General features: G+C 56.9%; 11 protein-coding genes across 11 annotated transcripts; 4 read left to right on the forward strand and 7 right to left on the reverse strand.

Moving 5' to 3' along the window:
* Window positions 1-391: 391 nt before the first annotated feature.
* CH63R_08825 (ABC1 family protein) lies at window positions 392-2,382 on the forward strand (the record flags this gene model as incomplete). The annotated part of the gene is made up of 3 exons (XM_018303799.1): window positions 392-789; window positions 853-1,003; window positions 1,060-2,382. The coding sequence occupies 3 exons, from the start codon at window positions 392-394 to the stop codon at window positions 2,380-2,382; spliced, it is 1,872 nt and encodes a 623-aa protein (XP_018155822.1).
* Window positions 2,383-3,131: 749 nt separating this feature from the next.
* On the reverse strand, window positions 3,132-3,444 carry CH63R_08826 (conidiation protein 6; the record flags this gene model as incomplete). Its single annotated transcript, XM_018303800.1, has 2 exons — window positions 3,132-3,201; window positions 3,263-3,444. The coding sequence occupies 2 exons, from the start codon at window positions 3,442-3,444 to the stop codon at window positions 3,132-3,134; spliced, it is 252 nt and encodes an 83-aa protein (XP_018155823.1).
* Window positions 3,445-4,693: 1,249 nt separating this feature from the next.
* CH63R_08827 (uncharacterized protein) lies at window positions 4,694-5,468 on the reverse strand (the record flags this gene model as incomplete). Its single annotated transcript, XM_018303801.1, has 3 exons — window positions 4,694-4,784; window positions 5,064-5,289; window positions 5,357-5,468. The coding sequence occupies 3 exons, from the start codon at window positions 5,466-5,468 to the stop codon at window positions 4,694-4,696; spliced, it is 429 nt and encodes a 142-aa protein (XP_018155824.1).
* A 464-nt stretch (window positions 5,469-5,932) lies between these two features.
* CH63R_08828 (uncharacterized protein) lies at window positions 5,933-6,388 on the reverse strand (the record flags this gene model as incomplete). Its single annotated transcript, XM_018303802.1, has 1 exon — window positions 5,933-6,388. One exon carries the CDS (start codon window positions 6,386-6,388, stop codon window positions 5,933-5,935), a length of 456 nt encoding a protein of 151 aa, XP_018155825.1.
* Window positions 6,389-6,869: 481 nt separating this feature from the next.
* On the forward strand, window positions 6,870-7,488 carry CH63R_08829 (Integral membrane protein; the record flags this gene model as incomplete). Its single annotated transcript, XM_018303803.1, has 3 exons — window positions 6,870-7,173; window positions 7,266-7,358; window positions 7,421-7,488. The coding sequence occupies 3 exons, from the start codon at window positions 6,870-6,872 to the stop codon at window positions 7,486-7,488; spliced, it is 465 nt and encodes a 154-aa protein (XP_018155826.1).
* A 613-nt stretch (window positions 7,489-8,101) lies between these two features.
* On the reverse strand, window positions 8,102-8,783 carry CH63R_08830 (uncharacterized protein; the record flags this gene model as incomplete). Its single annotated transcript, XM_018303804.1, has 3 exons — window positions 8,102-8,239; window positions 8,329-8,494; window positions 8,551-8,783. 3 exons carry the CDS (start codon window positions 8,781-8,783, stop codon window positions 8,102-8,104), a joined length of 537 nt encoding a protein of 178 aa, XP_018155827.1.
* A 2,330-nt stretch (window positions 8,784-11,113) lies between these two features.
* Window positions 11,114-12,197, reverse strand: CH63R_08831 (Proteasome A-type and B-type; the record flags this gene model as incomplete). Its single annotated transcript, XM_018303805.1, has 5 exons — window positions 11,114-11,500; window positions 11,561-11,773; window positions 11,832-11,926; window positions 12,053-12,115; window positions 12,191-12,197. 5 exons carry the CDS (start codon window positions 12,195-12,197, stop codon window positions 11,114-11,116), a joined length of 765 nt encoding a protein of 254 aa, XP_018155828.1.
* Window positions 12,198-12,992: 795 nt separating this feature from the next.
* CH63R_08832 (Proteasome subunit alpha type 6) lies at window positions 12,993-14,252 on the forward strand (the record flags this gene model as incomplete). The annotated part of the gene is made up of 1 exon (XM_018303806.1): window positions 12,993-14,252. The coding sequence occupies one exon, from the start codon at window positions 12,993-12,995 to the stop codon at window positions 14,250-14,252; it is 1,260 nt and encodes a 419-aa protein (XP_018155829.1).
* Window positions 14,253-14,516: 264 nt separating this feature from the next.
* CH63R_08833 (Phytanoyl-CoA dioxygenase) lies at window positions 14,517-15,479 on the reverse strand (the record flags this gene model as incomplete). Its single annotated transcript, XM_018303807.1, has 1 exon — window positions 14,517-15,479. The coding sequence occupies one exon, from the start codon at window positions 15,477-15,479 to the stop codon at window positions 14,517-14,519; it is 963 nt and encodes a 320-aa protein (XP_018155830.1).
* A 613-nt stretch (window positions 15,480-16,092) lies between these two features.
* Window positions 16,093-16,974, reverse strand: CH63R_08834 (Pre-mRNA splicing factor; the record flags this gene model as incomplete). Its single annotated transcript, XM_018303808.1, has 3 exons — window positions 16,093-16,272; window positions 16,334-16,701; window positions 16,926-16,974. The coding sequence occupies 3 exons, from the start codon at window positions 16,972-16,974 to the stop codon at window positions 16,093-16,095; spliced, it is 597 nt and encodes a 198-aa protein (XP_018155831.1).
* Window positions 16,975-20,790: 3,816 nt separating this feature from the next.
* Window positions 20,791-22,047, forward strand: CH63R_08835 (Sis domain-containing protein; the record flags this gene model as incomplete). Its single annotated transcript, XM_018303809.1, has 1 exon — window positions 20,791-22,047. One exon carries the CDS (start codon window positions 20,791-20,793, stop codon window positions 22,045-22,047), a length of 1,257 nt encoding a protein of 418 aa, XP_018155832.1.
* Between the last annotated feature and the right edge of the window lie 109 nt (window positions 22,048-22,156).

A 22,156-nucleotide genomic window follows, 5' to 3' on the forward strand; every position in this document is an offset into this window, starting at 1 on the left:
GGGCTCAGAACCTTTTTATCCCGGCGGTTCCCGATCGGACCCCGAGGCAAAGTAATCGACCGGGGGTCACGCTCCCCCAACAACACAGCAGCCGCAGAGCGCAAAAAAAAAAAAAAAAAAAAAGAGCATCTGGCAAAATCGCCTGACGACATGACATTCGACTAGTTAGCTCTGGACCGCACCACCCCGAAGCAACTGGATCCCTTGGAAGGACTCCACTATCTGTAGCGAATGTTGGGAAAAGACGCCTTTATCTTATATCGAAGACCAAATCGCCTCTGCATGCCACTTGCAAACCCCCGAAAGCCCCAACACGACTTCGTAGAATGAGCGTCGGCGCAAACCACCCTTGCGTTTGTCTATTCATTGGCGGTAGCTGGCCAGCGTCCAGATGAAAGCCTTTTCCTTGTTCTCGTTGCCGTTGCGTCGCCTCGCCACCCGGCGATCATGGACATGCTCCGAATGTCGCGCCGGCCCGACGGCCCAGCAGCAGCAGCAGCAGCAGTATAGCCGGTCGTCACAACGCCAGCAATGGTTCGGCAACAACGCCACCCGTGGATTCTCGTCGACGAGCACCAGGGCCGCTGTTGCGAGAGCGGTACCGAAGAATGGTAGCAGCGGTAGCGGTAGCGGTGGCGGCCGGAAGGGCGGCCGCGTGTTGCTTCTTGCTTCCGGTGGCGGCGCAGCGGCTGCGAGCGCTCTCGCCTTCACCGACGATATCAAGCACGGTTATGAGGCGGCGGAGCGCGCCGGTCGGGTCGCTGCCGCCCTTGCGGTGTGCATCAACGAGTACGGCAACCCCCCTTATCAGAGACACACCTCGCGGTTCAGTCCTTGCTAATGCGCTTGTAGTTACCGTACAACCCTCAACCAGAAGGAAAAGATCGAAGATCCCGAACTGCAATCCAGAATTCTGAAAGACTGTCACCAACGATGCGCCGATCGAACACTTAAGGTCTTGGAGAAGAACGGTGGCATCTTTATTAAGCTGGGCCAGCACCTTGTAAGAGCCACCTAACTCCTACTCTACTCAAGACTGGGAGACTGACTGAGGGACAGAGTGCGATGAACTACCTCCTGCCGCAAGAGTGGACCAACACGTTCATCCCCCTCCAGGACAAATGCCCCGTGTCGTCGTTCGAATCGATCGAAGAGATGTTCCGGAACGACATTGGCACGGAGCTGTGGGACTACTTCTCCGAGTTCTCGAACGAACCGATTGGCGCCGCGTCTCTCGCCCAGGTACACACCGCCACGGTGAAGGAAACGGGCATGCCCGTCGCTGTCAAAGTGCAGCACCCCGGCCTCGGTCAGTGGTCTCAGCTCGACCTGGCCCTGACACGGTTCACCTTCTCGACCCTCAAGCGCTTTTTCCCCGAGTACGACCTGGAATGGCTGTCCGCCGAGATGGACGTGTCGTTGCCGAAAGAACTGGACTTCAGGGAGGAGGAGCGGAATGCCAACCGCACGCGGGAGCACTTTGCGAAGCTGCCGGAGCACCCCCTCGTCGTCCCTGGGGTCCTCTGGGCGAAGGAGCGCATCCTGGTCATGGAGAGGGTGTCGGGACACCGGCTGGACGATCTCGCGTACCTCGACGCCAACGGCATCGACCGTGACGAGGTCTCGGCCTGCCTCGCGCGCATCTTCAACGAGATGATCTTCGGCCACGACGCCCCCTTGCACTGCGACCCTCACGGCGGCAACCTCGCGATCCGCAAGAACGAGTCCCGGCGCGGCCTCCGCGGCGGCCACAACTTCGACATCATCCTGTACGACCACGGCCTCTACCGTGACATCCCGCGCGACTTGCAGCGCTCCTACGCCAAGATGTGGCTCGCCGTCATCGACGGCGACATGAAGCGCATGCGCACGTACGCCAAGGAGGTCGCCAACATCAACGACGAGCAGTTCCCGCTCTTCGCCTCGGCCATCACGGGCCGCGACTGGAGCGTCCTCAACAGCGAGGGCTCCGTCCTGCAGACCCGCACCGCCGATGAGAAGAAGGAGATGGGCGACGCCCTGCAGGAAGGCCTCATCGTCGACCTCGTCCAGCTGCTCGGCCAGGTCCCGCGCATCATCCTCCTCATCCTCAAGACCAACGACCTCACCCGCAGTCTCGACGAGAACCTGCACACCCGCCAGGGCCCCATCCGCTCCTTCCTGATCCTCGCGCGCTACTGCACGCGCACCGTGTTCGAGGAGCAGCTCGAGGACCTCAAGCGCCGTGGCTCGCTGCTGTGGCCGCCCAACACCTTCCGCCTCGTCTCGGCGTGGATTGGCTTCCTGAGGGTCGAGGTGAAGCTCGGCGCCTTTGAGCTGTTTTTGAGCGTCAAGAGGGCTCTCGGCCTGAAGGGTGTTGAATTCCCGGCCCCGGGCATGTGATGTATGTGATACCTGGAACTTAGACCTATAGACTTGTAATTTAGCCGCTGTTTGTATACGACGAGCTTATTTCTGTTGCCCTTTGCGTTTCTTCATCTGTGCCTGATTGCGTTCAGAATTGGAACCCATTCAGCCGTCGTGGCGCGTGCGCCAGCCCAGGAGAATATGCGATCATGTCCACATCGATATCTAACTACGGTATCGTCTAATCCCACGGTTTTCCATCGATGCCGCACGATCGATCTTTGACGACAATTGTCCAATGATCAAGTAGGTAGGAGGTCGCAATGGCACACGAAAAGATGAGTTTATGTCCAAGATTCTGCTTTCAAAGCACCTCCGGAGAAGAATTAATGGCTATTGATGTTTCCAAATTATACTGGAAGCATGTAAAAATACATGCTTCAACGGGCTGCTACAACACTCGGAATACACCCGACGGTATGATGCATTATCCGGCAAATATTAATGTAGATAATGTTGAGCAACTCAACTAGTTGTAAGACAGGGTTTACTCATTTGATTCCAAAACGTTATTGTCTGCAGTACTTTTCACAACCTATACTTCTCCCAATATCATGAACAACATCACTTAATGGCGCAAGAAAAATACTTCACAATATTCATATTACCACCTGCGACTGCTAGACCGCGCAGACAATGACACAATACAATGACCAAACCGAAATTCCTTTCCTACTCATCGCTCCAAGGTGGACGAGGTATGGGTATCTCAAAACACCTCAGCTCTACATGTTGTCAAGGCGCTCCTTGGCGGACTCCTTGGCCTCGTCGGAGACGTTGGGGTTCTTGAGAGTGCTGCGGACATCGTGTCAGGTCATATTTGCAACCATTCGAGTAGCAGCAAAGGGTAACTCACGCCTTGAGGCCGCCGGCAACGTTGCCGGGGTTCTTCTGCTCGTCATCGCCGGCCTTGGCGACGTCGCCGCCGTTGAACTCGTTCTCGAGGATCTTCTTGGAGTTCTGCTTGGACTCCTCCGAGGTGTTTGGGTTGTTGATGTTGGCCTTGTGGCCGCCGGCGATCTGAGCTTCGGTAGGCATGTTGAAGGGTGTTGGTGGTTGTTTGAAGTGGGGAAGTTTGTTGTTGGAAGCTGTTGATACCAGAAATGTGATTGTTTGATTGGTGGTTGTTGGTGTTGTGATGATGGAGAGAAAGGGGACAGGTTCCAGAGGTGTCGGATGGCCTCTTCTTATAGATCTCTTGAGATTGTGTCGACCATAGTGTTCAAGGCTTGATCCGCAAGTCGCAAGAGGACAGAACGAGACAAAGCACACCTCCCAGGCACTCCCGCAAGTGTGCGTCAGAGTTACGACAACAGCCAGGAAGGAGACCTACAGCTACAACGGAGGCGAAATGGCATCATAGACTTTTTTGCGAATGCCTCTCGTGTACAACGGCGTTTTCACGTTACCCTCTTCCACAAACAGCCCACTTCGTACCAACAAGCGTATTGACGAGACGGGTAAAAGATACTTGACCCCTGGCCCCCCTGCATGCAATGGCGGGATAGGATAGCAGCGCTACCAGGCCAACAACGCCCGAGCTCTCTGGAAGTACGTATGGCCTCATTCCCTTCGATCTTCGATCATGAGGGCGGATCGGTTGTGCAAAGTCATGACGCTCATAGTCTGGTAGGAGAGCCATCTCAATTTGGGGATTCCAGCTGGTGATCGAGAAGGTGATTGGGAAACACTGGTGCGTTCTGTGGCTTCATTGCTGCTTGTTGTTTCTTATTCCGCTTACGACCAAGCGGCAGTGCTTGCGTGCCTGGAAACATGTGGAATGGGAGGCAGACTATTGCGGGGATGAGAGTAACAGAGATGGTGCTAGGGTAAGATGGTTGTGCGGGTTAATGTCAGCGTATACTCAGTTAAGGAACCGGTCCGTTTGGCCCTACAAGTCCTTAGGATACCACAATTGTCACTTAACGGCGAATGGTCAAGAAGGGGTTGCAGGCAACGACGCTAGGGGAGTCTGGCCCATGTCCGTCCGACCCCCCGCCCATACTTTCCAGATCGATGAAGCGGGATGAAGTCAGATCGAACTGTCGTTTATGTGGGGAAAAGGGTGCAATGCGAGAAGAACCCCCCAGGATCCCAAAGATATGTCCAGTTCCAGTATTGGGTATGTCACTTATACTGTGTTTTTACTGTGTTTCCCTCCGTATCGTATACCTACGTAACCTCAAGAAAGACCACCTTAGCTACGTGCCTCAGAAACTTCATGTGCTTAGAGGCTGGGTGTGGATGTCTGCATGTGTGGGCTTCTTCTCATCGACTAATCTTCCACTTAAACTTCCCTCAATGCTATGCTGCATCCGGAAAACACAGGAGGGATCGATCCAACCTTGGACTGGCGATGCGGCCGAAGATATGCTCCCCTGTTTGTCCGTTAACTTTTTTTCTTCTTCTTCTTCTTCTTCTCCACCCCCTCCATATCTGCTACCATCAAGGTGAAGGGGGATGGCTGATGAGCACCTCTCGAGCGGAATAAGAAAGTAAGTACCAACGACGCTTGACGTAACACAATTGAAGTCCTGTTTCCCCTACAAGACCAATGGCAAACAGCCTGCGGCTGGTCATACCAACACGGATAGCTTGTGCGGGGGCACAGTGACAAGAAAACCAGACCAAAACGAGACGCTTGACCTAGCACTTACCACGCCGCAAACCGAATGCTGGTCTCTGCCGCAGCTACACCAGGCAATCTGAGATCGAAATCTGACATGGGAATCTGAGAGGAAATGCAAGGTACCGCTGTAAAACCCCTAGCCCCGAGCAAAAGACGCCAACTTTCCCAAGCCGACGTGGGGATCCGGTCTTGTCTGGGTTGAGTTTGCGATGGCGTGCTCTTGACAACACTGTCAACAAAGCGGCCGGCCGGCGCTACGGCACATCGTTGGATAAGCGGGTGGTTGGTAGGAAAGGGGATGAGGATGGTGATTCATCGCACCGGAGGTGGTGATGTCAGCGACTAGGTCTCTGATAGGTCCAAGACGAAAATATGCATGTTCAAAGAGCACAGACACCCCTCGACAGGAGCTTTTTGTCCGGCGCGAGGGCATTGGGGAGGGGAGTGCCAAAAGATATCTACCCGATGTTCGAAAGGGACGAGAAATGGAAAGGAAAGGAGGGCGGATAGGTTGCTAAATCCGAGCATTGGGAGGCCAACTGCAAACTCCCTCTCTTCCTCTCCATTCTCAGATCGATAAATCTCGTGTGATTGAGGTTAGGGACGTTTTATTAATCAAATTCAAGACCAATTGGCTCCCCAACATGGCTCGCTGCGTCGCAATAGCGTTTACAGCCAGCCAGAAACCAAACGAGCCGGCCGCCGGGTTGATTCACCGCCAATCACTCCAGATGCTGTTGTGCGTCATCTGAAAAGACGAGAGATAAAATCAACTGCCGGCAGGCCAGTAGCCTGACCAAAAACACGCGGCCGCATTTGGCGGGCCCCATCGGTCGCACAAAAAACCGCCGTATCAGCCGCGGAGCGAAAGCGCAATGGGGGGGCTCGAAACGAGGATTAATAAAACGCGGCCTGGTGACGAATAAGAACCAAGAAGCCCGACCTTGCTCCTCGGCTTGGCGGCTCAAGTGCTTCGGAGGTTACCTCCCACAAGCGTCTCACGCCTGCGGCGGCCCCCAACACCCCCCCGTCGGACGATATATCGCGCTTGTTTTGCTGCGACAGCCGCCCTCGTGGCTCCCATTGGCCGAACGGGTACGGGGTTTCATGCAAGCCACTTCGTCCTCGTTCGAGCTGACTGACCGCCAGAGCAGCCAGCGAGGGAGACCAAGTGGGACACCACCGGACTTGGGTACGTCCAGGATTATTAGTGTTTTTTTCTCTCTTTGGCTGGCATCTTGTTCGGGTAAGGTTCGAGATGTGACTCTTCAAAGGTTTCGCGAGAGGCCTCTTGCGATACGCTTTCCGATGGTGTCTCCCTTTATTCTTGGTGGCTAGTGAGTGATGCATCATTCAGGTGAAAAGAAAGAAGGGGTAACAAAACCGCGCCAAAAGATGGAAATCAGCCGCTCGGCTGCTGCCGCAGCAGGGTCCCCTGTCAATTAGGTGTCTTCTCGGCCAATGACATCCCTCCAGGGTGGCTATTTAGCCCAGAGCACTGACCACTTAATTCTCCAGCCCCCACCTCGCCGTCCCGCGTGGCTGTGCTGAGGCTTCGCAGCATCCGACTTCACTCCATCTCAGTTTCCGTTGCCTCCGTCACCTCCGTCAACCCGGAGTACCGGTTATCGTCAATCCCTCACGTCAGTTCTCATACTTTTGGCGAGAAACGCTTGCTGGACAAGGGGTTCAGCTGATGTAACCCTACCTCACGACTTCGCTGCAGCAACACCTGCAGAACCCCCCTCCCCCCCCCAAAATACAACCAACACAACACACACGCGCGCGCACACCCCCGTACTCGCACACTCACACAACCCTCACCACCAGCACAATGACATCACCGGACGCCACCCCCGAACCCCAGCCCGCGGCCATCAACTACGTCGCAGGCTTCCTCCTCGTCGGTCTCGCCTGGGGCTTCACGACCCCCTTCATCCGCCGCGCCGCCAAGGACCACAACCCGCCGCCGCACCCGGTCCTCGAGTCCGACGCCGTCCGCCGGAGCTGGCTCCGCAGCCGCATCTACGGCGCCTTCTTCGGCGTCCTCGACCTGCTGCGCAACCCGCGCTACGCCGTGCCGCTGCTCATCAACCTGACGGGCAGCGTCTGGTTCTTCCTGCTCATCGGGCAGGCCGGTAAGGCGCTCCCCATCCATCATTCGTTGACGTCTTGGGGAAGGGAAAGAGAGAGAATAATCAATATTGATAACTGACCTTTTTACAACAAGAATTGAGTTTGACGGTGCCCATCGTCAACACCCTGGCCTTCCTCTTCACCGTCATCGGTGACTGGTGGGTCGAGAGCAAGGTGATTAGTCGACGTAGGTGGTTCAATTCGCGCGCCCCAAGTGATTGGGCGGCCGCACGGCTGACATATTTACAGAGACCCTGGTCGGAATGGTGCTGTCTCTTTCCGGGATAGCTTTATGTGTGCACAGCAAGACGAGGTAAACGCCTCTCTAGTTTTTCCATCTGACTGGCGAGAAGACTTTAGTCAGGGGGGCGGCACAGTTTCGGATGCATGTCAGGATGCATGAGGCTTAGGGCGCGCATGTCTCAGGCATGATGCATTGTACATAAGTCGGGGAAATGGGCCTGTGGTGGCCGTTCAGAAGATAGCTTGATATAGATGTATACAACGTGAAGCGAACAAAGTCTCTGCGCCGGGCAGCTCCAATCCTGATGTACTTCTTCCGCTGCCTGTGTCTCCTTTGATTTCTCCCATAGGAGATACTCCACTGGTCGCTGGTCTGCCTGGACCAGGACTCATCCAAGAGAAAGTCATCCAGCCCGCCCGAGGGGTCTAGTAGACGCTAAGAATCGAAAGAAAAAAAACTAAACAGTCATGACGAGATTGCCAGAATGCTCGCTCCTGTGATTGTCGGTATCCTCCATACGCCGTTTATGCTTGTAAGAGAGAAAAATGAAGAAAAATGAAGAAAAATAAGAAAGAGTGAGACTCTTTCCGCTCAAATGCTCGTAGATCAAAACCAGCATCGCTTTTCGTATCGCGTCAAATGTCGTTCAATAACACCTCGCGGACTAGACATTAGTCCCGTGATTATCACGCCGAAGTTCGTCGCGCGCGGAGCCAGCGCTGCACGCTTCGTAGGCTCGGGTCCTCGACCGTCCAGCGGCCCATCGAGCGGTCGGACGCTCGCAGCTGGTTGTAGATTGCCTCGTCGGTAATCGTCGAGAGCTCCTGTAGCGCATCCATGTTAGTAGTGTGTACGGAAGAAGCCCGCCCGCTTCTTTGGCTTCCCTGCCAGGCTCGGGGGTGGAGAGACTCACAACTCTCAACTGCTGGTCACACGCCCTCAGATGAGACCCGTTCCTCGAGTTCGGCCGTCCGCCCTGCAGAACGCCGTCCCGGTTGCCGATCCACCGCTGCGCGGCAGCCTGTCGCAAGTAGATCTTTTGACACTCGTGTCTCCTGGCGAAAGAGTCGAGCATACACCTGATGGTAGCAGTCAGCCAAATGTCCTATCCTGAAAGGGCCGGCAAATGACTCACTGGTTGAGCTCTGCCTTCTCCTGCTCAAGTGGCCCGCCGTTTACCGTCGGGACGCTCGTGTCGGCCGCGCAGTCGAGAATATGCTGACCGTCGAGGGAGCATTGCCGCAAAGCCGCCCATCCCTCGGTGTAGTAGTCCTCCATGTTTGTCGGGTCCGTGGGAGCCGCCGCAATGTAGTACTGCAAGGTCCGGAAATCAGAGAGGACCTCGCCGACTCTGATTGTTCGGTACATGTTCACTGGGGGTCTATGTTAGATGCGTTTGCGCCACGGAATCCTCCAAAATCAGGCGTGTGTGACTTAAGGGGTCCATCTGATAACATACATCCGTCCATCGTTGGAGAGAAATCCGTGCGGGTCGCGGCGTTTAATGGTCCTGGGGGGGGGAGGGGTTTGACGAGAAGCAAGGACACTCGAACCAAAGCCAGAATTAAGTATTGCACACAAGAATTAGTATTAGTCTCGGTAAGAAGAAAGGGTCCGGCTGTTGTCGAGACAGATTAACACACTAGTTGAGGCAGGACCATGAGCATAGCACCGGGGCCATGAGCCTTTCCTTTTGTACATCGTCGACGGCATCCGAACGACACGGAGGGAGACTAATCACGAAGGTCACAGAGCGTTGTCCCCCCAGATTGAATACCGAAGTCCTGTCCGCCCTTACTTGCCCCGTAAAGCCGTCCCGGAAGGTTCTGGCGGGTGGTTAGCCCCATAGGGATGCATGAGGCCTTTGGGCAGTGTCGATCCAATGAAGTGGTCGGTTCATCTAACGATACCCACGGCGACCCAGTACGACCATGTGGCCGACCGACGAGTCGGAAAATAGATGCCAGGGTCCTGGCCGTTAGGATGGCTTTGCAAGCTCAAAGCTAGTGCGAACCCTAGCCAAGCTGGCGGACGTGCCCTGACATCCCGGATACGTCGGGGACGCACAAGGGAGAGGCTGCTCTGGCTGTCGGGAGGCCTGGCGATGATGCAGACCCGCATGTTGTATGCCTGGACAGCCGTGGTCCAGACCAGAGGGGCATAGGGACTGACGACACGTTGGCGAGATGGGCCAGTGAGCGAGCGGTGTGGTTCGGGCAGCAACCCTCTTCGACATGTCGCTGACGAGGCTGCGCGGGATGCTAAGACCTGAACGGGGGCGGGGGGGGGGGGGGGGGACGAGGGGTGTGTAAAGCTCCGTCTACTAGATACAGCCTCTGTCTAGGTGGTGGGCGACATGGGTCGGATAAGGATGAGAGACTACCGTACATAGAGACTCCAAGACTGGGGGCAGGGCACGTGAAAACACGGCATGACGAAAAGCGAAACGATGAGGTTTCCGTTCTAGCCCAAACGCCAACACTTAGGTAGGTAAGTAGAGTTAGTCTCTTCCTGCCCCCCCTGGTCACGAACATCGTGTAGATACGGGACAAGGATTCGCAATAAGGTAAGGCTGGTGGATCTTCAGCCGTAATATTGGTGGCCGGATTAGGAAGCGGGCTGGAGCTTTGCATGCAGTGCTGCTCCACAACGTCCGTGGCTTGACGGGGGACAGGCCGGGGGCAGTGTCCAATCACGGGCCGGGACATGCTGACCGTCTTCCCACGTTTGGCACGTTGTGTCCCCAGCTGAAGCGATACCGCCATACTGGTCACCTGCATTAGGGTCCCGTGTCGATTGCCCGTTGTGACTTAGCAGAAGGCAGACTGCGGGATTTGGGACGAAATTCTCCTCGCGGCACTCAATTGCTGTGAAGGAGACTGGACCGGAGGTATTTCTGGGCTGACTTATCCAGCTCTGACTCGGAACGCCATCTATCTTTCCCCCTGCTAACCACCTCCACCGCCCACGTCTCGGCCTCTGGAGGAGTTCTGCAGCCCTCTAACGGAGGAAAGGGGGAACCTTGCTCCTGCGCAAGGGTAAGCAGAAAATCGTTGAGAGATCTAAACGGCCTCAGTGGCTCAGGCTTGACCTTGGGGCAAGCTTGGTTCGTGTCCCTCCGTATTTCTTTGCTTTTCCTCTCAGCCTCGATTCACTCTAATCATACTGGTCGCCCTATGAAGCCGTTTCATGAGGCCACGACAGCCTCCCTCCTAAACGTCGACGCCCGTTTCCCCGATGTCGTTTTGTGGTCACGACTGGCTTCCATTTTCCCCCGTGTCTTCCGTGTCTCATGTCCCTGTCGTCGAGTTGCTTGTTATCCAAAACATGGGCATCTCAGATTCTACCCGCTGGCCTCAGTCAAGCCACACAGCCTCTCTTTCATCGTCGTGCCTACTCAGTCAGTTCTCAGCCAAGCCACAAACGGCTCTGCGGCCGCTCTCAAGTCGGCAACCAATGGGTTGGTCGTTGTGAAGTCTTCCGAATGTCTTGATCTATAACGTTTGGTAGGCTGGCTAGTAGTACAATCGTGTGCGGGGATCTGGGTTCGCGAGACAACCAGTTTTGACTCTCATCTGCAATACAATGCGGAGGTCATGCGTGATCTGGCCTGTCAACGAATCAATGTCGCCTTGGACTCATCGTCGGACGCACCAGCCAAGTCCAGCTTCCACCAGCCGGAATGTGTCTCTTCCACCTCAGTCCTTCTCCGCAATCGCCTGTAACCGCTCATCGATCTCGTCTTCGGTCAGGATCCGGAAGCCGGGGTCCGTTCCCTCCTTGCCGTCCGCGCGGGGGCCTCCAACAATGCCAATCTCGATCTCGCCCTTCTTGAAGTCCATGCTCAGGACGGTGCTGAGAGTTGTAATGGCAAGCTCGACAACCTCCGTCCAGTCGCCCGGGGCGTGATCCTTGTTGCGCAGCTTCTTCTCGAGGTGGTTGAGAGCCTCCTGCTGCTTGGGGCCTGCTGAGGTGCCCTTGTAGCCGATGTAGTATCCAGCGGGGTCGCACTTGAACAGCTGAGGTCCGAACTCAGAATCCAATGAGATTAGGGTCGTGGCCACTCCGTATGGGCGCATGTAGGCCTAGGCCGCTTGAGTAAGTCATTGTCTCGACGAAGTCACCTCGGGTCACGTCCCGCTTACCCTTTGTGTGTAGACCTGGCTGATGTTGGCCAGTCTCTTGGCCAGAGCATCGGCAGGCATCTCGTAGCCGTACTTGTACCGGAACTCGGCCGCTTCACCCTGAGCACGCTGGGAGAAGGCACGCGCATCGGCGATGGAGCCCGTAATGACGCAGCCAACGGACGGGGAGAGCTGGAAGAGGTGGGAGACGGAGGCGGGGTCGATGAGTTTGTCCTTGCGATTGGGTCAGTGCCTCTTCCGTCATGCAACTTCGCTGACATTCTCAACATACAGGAACCTTCTTCTGAGACAGGACAACGGCACAGTCCTTGCCTCTGACGCCTATCGACATAATGTTGGCGGCTGTGATTGCCTTGAAGGCATATTCTGGTCGGAAGCGAATATCGTCAGCTCGGTCGGTGACAAGCCATGCCGTTGCCGGCCCCGCATGATGGCATCACCACAGGGAGGGGCAATCGGTCCGCGCGGGGGGCGAGAGAAAGGTCTACATACCGACTTGGTACAATCTTCCCTGCTCCGAGAAGATGGTGATGTGTCGGTCGTAAGCTGAGCCACCTGATGGGAGAGAGCCATGTTAGCTAGGATGGACGGGCGTTCGCCAGGGTTGAGGCCAGCTCAGGAACGACGCACCCGACATCTTGGCGGTATTGTTGTGTTTGCGTTGGTCGGATTACGTCGAAAGAAAATCGTATTCGGTCGTCACGAACTGAGAGAAGGGGTTGATGGGTAGAAGTGGATGTGGTCGCCGGTTCTGAGGTCGGGGTTGAGCTCTGAGGGAGCTCTTTGGATATCGACGCGTTTGCAGGAGCTTGCCTGGAGCAGGCGAGACGACGCAACGGGAAGCTCCAGCGGCCCAGCTGGAAGGCTGAGTGGATGCCTTGCACTGTTGTGCTCTCTCTAAGGCAGCAACCCAGGGACGTAGAGCTTACATAAGGCGACGTGCAATCTCTAAGCTCAGGCGGCACTTTCCGGTACGTATCGCACTTGACAGGGACGTAGCGGTAGCGGGGCACCCCTGTCAGTGGAACGACAACGCATTTTGCTGCCAAAAATTTGGCAGGGCGGCATTCAGAGCCAGAAAGAAAAAAAAAGTAGACTGGGACCATTCCCGATACTATCTATTTTTCCAGTATCGAGCACCACTCACTACGCCCAATAGGACTACTGTATATGAGGCCACTGCATTCCAATCTAATAGGCTGATCACACGTGGAAAACATCGAAGCGGCCCAATTCTGCATTTCCCGTCCGCCCCGACTGGCCAAACTCGCAGACAGCAAATTCCTGTTCAAAGAAACAGCAGCGGCCCGAGGAGCAGCAGCAGCAGCAGCAGCAGCAAGCATCCCTCCCTTCGTTCCCTTCCAAGGGAATTCGAGAAGATAAGCCGAGAGACAGCAAAGAAAAGAAAGAGAGGGTGTGCCCGCTGCCCGTCATGTCCTCCGCCCAAAAAGTACCGGCCTGGAAACGATTGGGCCTCAAGCTCAAGCAGCCCGCATCCGGCGCAGAGATTGGCGGCCCTGCTCCCACCGAGGGATCGAAGCCCAACGGACAGCAACACCACGACCGGCACGCCAGCGGCCCCGTCGCCAACGCCGCCAACGCCTCCCCGGCCGCCGCCGCCGCTGCCAAAAGGAAACGTCTCGAACAACAACAGAACACCCCTGCGTACGGCTCCTCCCCCTTCAAAAGGACCCGCACCGACAACGACTCGTCAAGCTATGCAACCCCGACCCTGAGGAAGCAGAAGTCCGTCACCTTTGCCGAAGACGTCAAGAACCCAACCGCCGCCGCCGAATCGAACAGGAAGAGGAGCAAGGGCTCCAAACCGGCCAAGACGGCGACCCAGCAGCCCACTGCCGACATCAAGCCCTCCCTTGAGTACCTCCGGACCTGGAAGTCGTCCCGCGACTCGTGGAAGTTCAACAAGAACCACCAGACCATCCTCATGAAGCGTGTCTTCCACACCGATTCCATCCCCTCGAGCGACATCGCCACCTTCTACGAGTACATCCAAGACCTCAAGGGCTTCACGAGGACCCGGCTGAAGGAGACGGCGGCGGAGGTCAAGAAGGAGGACGCCGAGAAGGGCAAGGCCGCCTTCCCCGACGGCACGCCGGACATGGATTCGAAGCAGTCCGAGTATGAGGAGGTCCTGGCCGGCCTGATGCAGCTCGGCTCCGGCTCCGGCTCCAAAAGGAAGCGCTTCGACGAGGCCGCCTTCGTGACGCAGTCCACCGACGTCGCCATCACCCAGCGGGTCGTCAAGCGCATGCGGGCCGAGACGATACTTGCGGAGCTGTCCGATAGTGAGGACAGCGATGCCATGGCCATTGACACGGAGGAGCCGGCGGCCGCGCCGGCCCAAGCGGCGGCCGCCCAGGAAGAGTCCGTTGACAAGAGGGCCAAGCTCAACGACGGCACGAAGCAGAGCACCGCCCGTCGCCGCAAGAGGCGCACCAACGTCGACTCGAGCTCCGAATCCTCCGACTCGGAGTCGGACTCGGATTCCGACAGCGACAGCGACTCGGACGACTCGGACAACGCGAGCGAGGTCCAGCGTCAGGCTGCCCAGCGCGAGGCCGAGACGTCGAGCAGCTCGTCGTCGTCTTCGGAGGCCGAAGACAGCAGCAGTGAGGATGACAGCGAGGATGAAGAGGAGGAGACCACCAAGAAGAAGGGTTCGAAGAAGTAGTGGGGAAAAAAAGGCTCGCTGGGGTGAAGAAAAAACACCGCCTGCAAAGATTCGAACTGTATCAAGCCATGCATCAATCATACCTGTACTAACCAACACCATCACCGTCACCGCTCAGTGCCGTTGCCACGATACGATGCCAGGATTTAAAAGGGAGATTTTCTTCTTGTTGTTTTTTTGTCCGTTTTGTGTTGGAAGGAAGTGGGGGGGAAGGGGCAAGACTGAATCTGAATTCTATCGATGGATACCCACGAGTCTACACATTTAGGAAGCATACAACCTGGTGAACCCGGCCTCGGGCGGCTGCAGCCAGTTCCTCTCGTCGTACGCCGTGCCTTCCGCCTCGATGACGTGAAACGTGTAGATGATGCGCCCCTTGCTGCTCAGGTTCTTCTCGCTCTTGTGCAGCAGGTTGCCGTGGATCAGCACCAGGTCGCCGGCCTTGACCTCGCCGGGGACGTACTCCCCGCCCTTGCCGTCCTGCTCCTCCCCCGCGCCGCCGTACTCCTCGCCGGGCGGGAACCGCGGGCCGTCGTTAGCCACCATCTCGGTGCCGGCGCCGCCCCCGGCCTTTCGCACGAGGCGGTGCGTCACGGGTGCCCAGCGGTGCGAGCCCGGCAGGAAGCTCAGGCAGCCGTTCTCGAGCGTGGCGTCCTCGAGGGCGTACCAGAAGCCGACGGCGGACGGCGGGTTCGTGTACAGGAAGGTCGAGTCCTGGTGCGGGGGCACGGCGCCGCCGATCTCGGGCTGTTTGCAGATGACCATGCTCTGCAGGCACCGCGGGTCGCGGAAGCCCAGGCTGCGGGCGACGGCGCACGGCTTGCCCTTGACGGGTCCGGCGCCGACCTTGCTCGGGTTCGGGTCCGAGATGGCGGCGAAGGGCGGCGAGAGGCCGTGCAGGTAGTGGCCGATCTTGTTGATGGCGCGGGCTTTCGGCTTGATGAGGTTGCCGGCGTCGTCAAAAGCGTCCTCCTCGAAAAAGAAGCGGACCTTGTCGCCCGAGGAGAGGAAGTAGTCGTCGCCGACGTGGTCGGCCTTATCGCCGGTGGAGAAGCGCGTCATGGGGTGATCCGCGAGGGAGAAGTTGTCCAGCAGCGAGTGGGTCTCGGAGAGCAGGCCCCCGACGGTCTCCGGGGACAGAGCGCCGGGGATGATGAGGTAGCCGTCGCGGTGGAAGCGGGCGAGCTGCTCCGGGGTCAGACCCTCTTCCGGTGAGGGGACGGTCATGGTGATGAGCCGGGGAAGGGGTCGATGTGAAGGTGATCCAAGTTGCTCGCCGAAACGGGAGTTCAGTCTGAATTATGCGGCGGAATTTCGCAAAGTCTATGAGTCGCGGGTGCAGCAACAGCAGGCCTAGCAAGGTGATGGCCTCATGTGAGTCTTGGAGTGGCGCGCCGTAGTAAACTTTGGCGGGTGAAAATGGATATCAGAATGCGGGGGGGATCCCGGCCCCGCACCAGCCCGCAAGCGCTTATCTCCGTCGTATATTTTGTCCCGCTGTCGTCACTTCCATACCTGTCTACGGTATGGTGGCTACCTACTTAACTAGGCACCTTGCGACACAGTCTACTTGATTCTCCGCCTGAGAGCTTCATTCAAAAGTCGTGTATTCGTGTATGTCTGCGTGCGTACCTAAATTATCCCGGGCGCATATACCAGCTGCAACCACTCATCCCTATATCTTGCCCGAGGAAGGCGAATGTAAGAAACAAAAACTCCTGATCCATGTCAAGAAATGCATCGCCCCGAAGATAGCAAGTATGAGACGCCATTTTTTCTTATGCGCGTACGATAGACGAGGCTTGTGTCGAATATTTGTTACTGTCGACTGGCCTTTCGCTTACGGCAAGGGGTCGTTGAGGAACTCGTAACCCTCCTCTGGCGGGAGCACAAAGGCAGAAATGCCCAAGCCAACGGCGCAAAGAACGGAGACGGATGCGCTGATGGTGCAGAGCACCCAGGAGGTGTCCAAACCCCAGCCGGGAACCTTGAACTGCTCATCGTTGTCATAGAGATATGCCTGCGACGCGTCTCTTTTTAGCTTTGGATTCCCGCCGGGCGCATGTCAGTGGCCAACTTACCACGATGCCCATCAACGTAAACTCGACGGCGCCGACAAAGACCAGAAGGCCGCCGAGGATCTTCCAGCCGGTCTCGCGCTTGTATTTGCCGCCGGCCATGATGACGAGAAAGGTAACAATGGACGCGAGGTGCAGGATGGTTGAGAAGGAGGCCAGGAAGCCGACGGAACGCCACATGGAGCAGAAGTACCGCTCGCCGTTCTTACTGCACAGCTCCTCGGTCGGGAATTCCTGGCATGGAGGGTCGTATAGATTCGAACATGCGCGGTGCAGGCCGATGTGTTTTGAGAACTCGTTGCCGTCGGTGGCTGTGACGGAGTAGGTGACCCAGTGGGGCAGCGTGATGGATGCGATTATCATCGCCGTCGCTGGCAGAGGAGACGATTGTCAGCGTCGCGAGCTCTGTAACGTGACCGAGGCCCTCCTCTGGTTCTCCGGGGGCATCATCAAATCGTATCGCATCGTATTGCTTCAACACTCGCGCACCTGGCGTCTGGCTTCTGACTTCAGAACCGGCCAAGAATGACGATGCTGTGTGGGTCCCTCTACCTCTTCTCCTCCTTCTCCAAGCCAAAGCAAAGGCCACACTTACCGGCAACGAAAGCCACGAGGGCGGCGCTGTAGACGGAGACCCGTGTCATCTTGGCGGTTTGAACGACGATGTTGCAGGGCACGGTAGTCACAGTTGGTAAAGCAGTTTTGTCTTTTCTCTTCTCTTCCTCCTTTCTGCCCTGGGGGGGGAAAAACAGAGAGAGATGGATGGTGGCTGAACAGGATTGAAGATGGGCAAATGTGCCTTGGAACGAGACAACTGGATGGGAAACACCTTCACAGCAGGCCCCCCGGGGGGATGGTCAACCATTGATTGGCGGTGGGCAGACCGGTCGCAGTTATGACGCTACTTTCCCTGAATCGGGAAGCCACCGTGGACAGCTATTACGCGTGCGTGGCGGAGGGGAAAGTGACATGCGTTGCAGCACAAGATGCATAAGTGGTTCATGTATCTCCTCCGGAGCCAGTATTCGTACGGTTGAGAGTATCAGTACTCTGTACTTAGGTAGGTACTCTGTACTGAGCATCGAAAACAGTTGCCAGCCACAACAAGCATGTGCGCCAGCTACAGGCGTCTGTATCTGTACAGCGTTATGCATGGCGCCCCGGGGTGAGCAGCCTGCCGTACCATCTCATCTCATCTCTCCTCCCATCAAGGCCGTCACCTCCCATCTCACAGATCACCAACTGCCCACCTCCACCACTGCTGCTGCAACCGCCAGATCCTGACCAAGATTGCGACACCTCCATCATGTTAGCGTGGACTCGATGCTGTTAGCGACTTCCGACCCTAGTCTCAGCCTAGCAACTTAACTTGCTAGGCTGCGAGGAACAGAACACCCAACCCTCACCGCTCTGTTTCGCACGCGTACCGCATAGCGACAGCAGCGATCTGCCGCTCGTCGTCGCCATTTTATCATGGCCCTTACACCGATGGCCAGCAATTGAAGACGAACATCTCGACATAATCATCATCGCCAAGTATTCCTCCCGTGCACCAGCCAGCGCAATGGAGACATGAGTCACCGGCTGAGGCGGGGAACTGAAATTAGGGAGTTCGTTCAGGACAGATATTGCAATCACGGATATGTGGTCGTCTTACATGGCTGCCTACACTAAACCAAATCTTCAGTTCGTCCTGCGGTGCTAACCGCCAATGCACAGCCAGCTGGGCCACACGCGCCTAACAAATCGTCGTGGGGGTAATGAAATCACCAAGACCGTTATCACTAGTCAGTATCATCAGTCCGCCCTCGCATCCCACAAACAAACGCGTTGCCCTCAACCCCTCAATGCGTGCGTGATCCATCCCGCTAGATCACGTTTCTCGTGGCCAACGGGTCTGTCTGGCCCCGTCTTACCTATCCTATTCACGATTCAGTCAGCTCGAGCCCTGCCTCAAAACTTGCTCGCCTTGCTCCGACTGTGACCATGGCAGGGAGGACTCGGAGAAGGCAGCCCTGCCGCTAACAAATCCTTGGCGACCTGCTTCTAACCGTTACGGGCACCAAGCATAGAGTCGACGCCAAATCGCCGATCTTCGTAACCGTCAGACCCGAGAACTCAAAATCGGGTGCTTACCGCCTTTATCGGCACCAATCAACCGACTTGATGGGGAATTCGACAAAAGGTCCATCGCCGCCATTGACGTCGAACCCTTCTCGGGTTTTGGTATATATTTGCGGGTAGCTCGAGCTGCCGGGCCGCTGTCCCAGTCTCCATGTGCAGGTAAGCCGCGTCGGCCGCCGACCTCACCTAGATGAGAGTGCCTGTTTGGGCCACATGCTATTTCCGTGTCGTTGGCCCGGGTCAGGGTCAGGGTCGGGATCCGGAGGCGTCCGTGCCGTGGGGAAGCGCGTGCAGTGAGGCTCGGAGCCGCCATGATGGCCACACCAAGGTGAATGCTGGACGAGACCGAACGGCTTCGAGAGCAATGAAGAGATGGGTGAATGAAACGAATGAGGCACAGGGCTCGTCGTTCATCCTCTGTCTCGCCATCATCAGGTCGGTCACAGCGGCCATTTGAACCATTCCAGCTTTCGTACCCGTAGCTTCGACCGTCCACGATGGCTTCATCTATCCAACGCGATGGTGAAAGAGTCGCGATGCACGATCATGGTGCTACATGTTGGTTGGTTAATGGTTATTGCCATGAGGGACATCAGTGAGCCTCATTCACCCGGCCTCACCCAACTGCCGTACACAACAAGGCAGCACTCGGATTCGGAACACCGTGCCGAACATGGACGGTTTAATTGGCCGGGGCGCTCTTCATGACAATCGCCCAGCTACGAATGGGGAACCAAAGCTGGATAACGGTCGAGGGCACCAGGCGTCGATCGCCGGCCAATGTTTGAACGAGTGCCCGCACGACTCAGGAGCAACGTCGCCGCTTCACATCATGCATGGAAGCGAGAACCTCTGGCGGTTCCAAGATGTCGCAATTCCAGAGATTGTCTGGAAAGCGGATCGTACATAATTTGCAAGCGGAGGCCGGGCCTTTTGCGGTCTGTTAAAGACTGGCGCGACCAGGGTCCCAGGGTCCTCGACGATCTGTGTACCCTTGAGGAGGACGACCGAAATCTCCGTTGAAACCCGATGCATCGCCCGCGATCTCGACAAGCGACCGAAGACGCCGAGGAATTCTAGAATGCTTCACGACGTTTTTAGTTGTCTAGGCCGGTTGAAGCGGGACAACCGGAAGTCCCCATTGGACCTCTTCCCATTGAGCTCAATCTGCGGCATATGAGGATACCAGAGTGATGGGATGGTCGATTCTGACATCTGCCAGTTGCACGCATCATCGCCGCACTAGCCCGCATCGATATCCCAAAATCCATGCGGACCACGCCCGGGAGACATCGAGGGATCATAGACTCGCGGAAACCCCACCAAAACAAACAGGCTCGGGGTTGCTTGTGATCCCGACCGCCTATCTAGATCCCTTACGGACAAGGCTTTCTTTATCGCCCGTATCTTTGTTCGGTCTCGCCAATTTCACCCCCTGACTCGATGACCCGGACCCAGTGGCAGCGCGCCATCGACGAGGACAAACACGGTAAACACCAAGCGCAAAGGCTTGTATTGGTGCCTGTCCGTCCCGCGGCCCGGGTGCTGTCTGATTACCAACCTTGCTGCGGCCTTGTGGGAGTCAAAATCACGAATCACCACTCACCATTCACCACTCACCACCCACCGTTCGATCACGCCAGAGACGGGGCATGCAGAGCCATCCATCACATCCCCCTCCAACGCGCGACATGCCGCACCAAGAGGCAGCCGGATCGGGGCGAGCTACCCACTACGCCTGAAGCTAGTTACAGGGTTGCCCCGACTTGATGGGACTGTAATTAAGGTGAGTTTTGGGAAGGTCTCTCTATCTCTCTCTCTCTGTGTGTGTGTACCTAGTCTCTTCGCTCCAGCTCCAGTGCAGCGCAGGGTCCTCGGTCCCTCGACAATAGACTTACGTATTCCATCCTTTTTCTTCCTTCTTTAACTCGACCGCGCGCTTCGGACAAAAAAAAAAGGATCCTATTGTCTCCGAGTTGCGACTCTTCAACGTCATGGAGTTTTTCTACGGCCCTGTTCTTGACTCCCGCTACCCCCCGCAACTCGACTCCAGGTGAAGCCGGCCCTAGCTTACCTACCTACATACCTATCTACCTACCTATTTGTTCATCAACTCCAGAGCCCAGAGTTGCCATTCTTTGACCGGCAATCCCGAGGCGACAAGCTTATCGCGAATTCTGGAAGCACTTAGGAACCACTTGTTTGGCTCCATTGATTGAATCGATAACGATAACGAAGTTGACCGTTTCCTCCATTGACGACGATACCCCCACGCACGCGAAGAGCTGCTTGGAAACTATTCATTCCTATACGAGAACAACACGCATCACATCACAATGGGTGACCAGCGTCACATGGAGCACCGACCGGTGCAGACCAGCGCAGTCTATGTGCTCGGCGCAACTCACGGCGACTCAATGCCGCCTCCTTCTCCCCCTTCACCACCGGTATCCCCACCTGAGGAGGAGTTTTTCGAAGAACTTGAGGAATTGTCCTTGGGATCGCCCGACGACATCCCCGAGAGTGACGAGAACTGCACCAAAGTTCAGGACCGCCTGCACGCCGCCACACATGTCCTCAAGACGGAAGCCGCGGCGTTGCGGGCTGTCGCCAATTTGTACGAGACAGACCCGGTGGCCCGGGACGGCTTCAACAGGACGGTCGCGGCAGTCACACGGCACAAGGGCGAAAAGGGCAAGCTCATCATTACGGGCGTGGGCAAGTCCGGCCACATCGCCAACAAGCTGGTGGCGACCTTTAACAGTTTATCCATCACATCCGTTTTCCTCAACCCCATTGACGCTCTCCACGGCGACCTGGGCATTATTCAAAAACACGACATTCTCATGTTCATCACATTCTCAGGCAAGACGTCGGAACTCTTCAGCTTATTACCACACCTCGAAAAACCCGCATCACTGGTCATCCTCACGGGGCACACGAGACCGGACACCTGCGAGCTCATCAAGCTCCGGCCGGACACGATCCTCCTGCCAGCGCCGGTCCATGAGAGCGAGACGGCGTCGTTCGGAGTGTCGGCGCCGACGACGTCCACGACGGTTGCCCTGGCTGTGGGCGACGCGCTCGCCATCGCCGCGGCGCAGGAGCTGCACCCGAGCGTCGCGCAGGTCTTCTCGCGGAACCACCCGGGCGGCGCTATCGGCGCGGCCTTCCGGAAGCCGCAGACCATCATCGACCTCGCCGTCCCCTGGGCCGACATCGTCGACTCGGACAACCTGTGCGCGGACACGAGCGTCGGCGCGGACCTTTTCCGCGCCGCGTACGACTCGGCGTCCGGGTGGGTGCGTGTTGGCGGCGACGTGGCGTCGCCGAGCAGAATCCGGAAGCTCGCGACGGCGGACTTTGCGCGGCGCCTGGGGGACATACCCGGGCTGATGGTGCCGCGGGCCGAGATGCTCTCCATCTCGTCTGGGACGAGCATACGGCGGGCCGTGGACTTTGTGAGGAGCATGCAGGGTGCCGCAGACGACGGCGAGTACGTCTGCAGCTCCGACTCGATCCTGGCCATCCTCGACAACGGGGAGATGGTGGGCGTGTTGGAGGTTGGGAAGCTCTTGGAGAGGCGGGATTGAGGCCGTCGGGGGACGACTGGATGCTGCGAACTGGGAATATTGGGAATGATTGGAAATCTCCACATCACATGTGCCTCTTCTTTGGGAGCACGCGGGCGAAGCGGGGTTT

Source organism: Colletotrichum higginsianum, chromosome 6 (genome assembly GCF_001672515.1).
Source record: "Colletotrichum higginsianum IMI 349063 chromosome 6, whole genome shotgun sequence".
Classification (NCBI taxonomy): Eukaryota; Fungi; Ascomycota; class Sordariomycetes; order Glomerellales; family Glomerellaceae; genus Colletotrichum; species Colletotrichum higginsianum.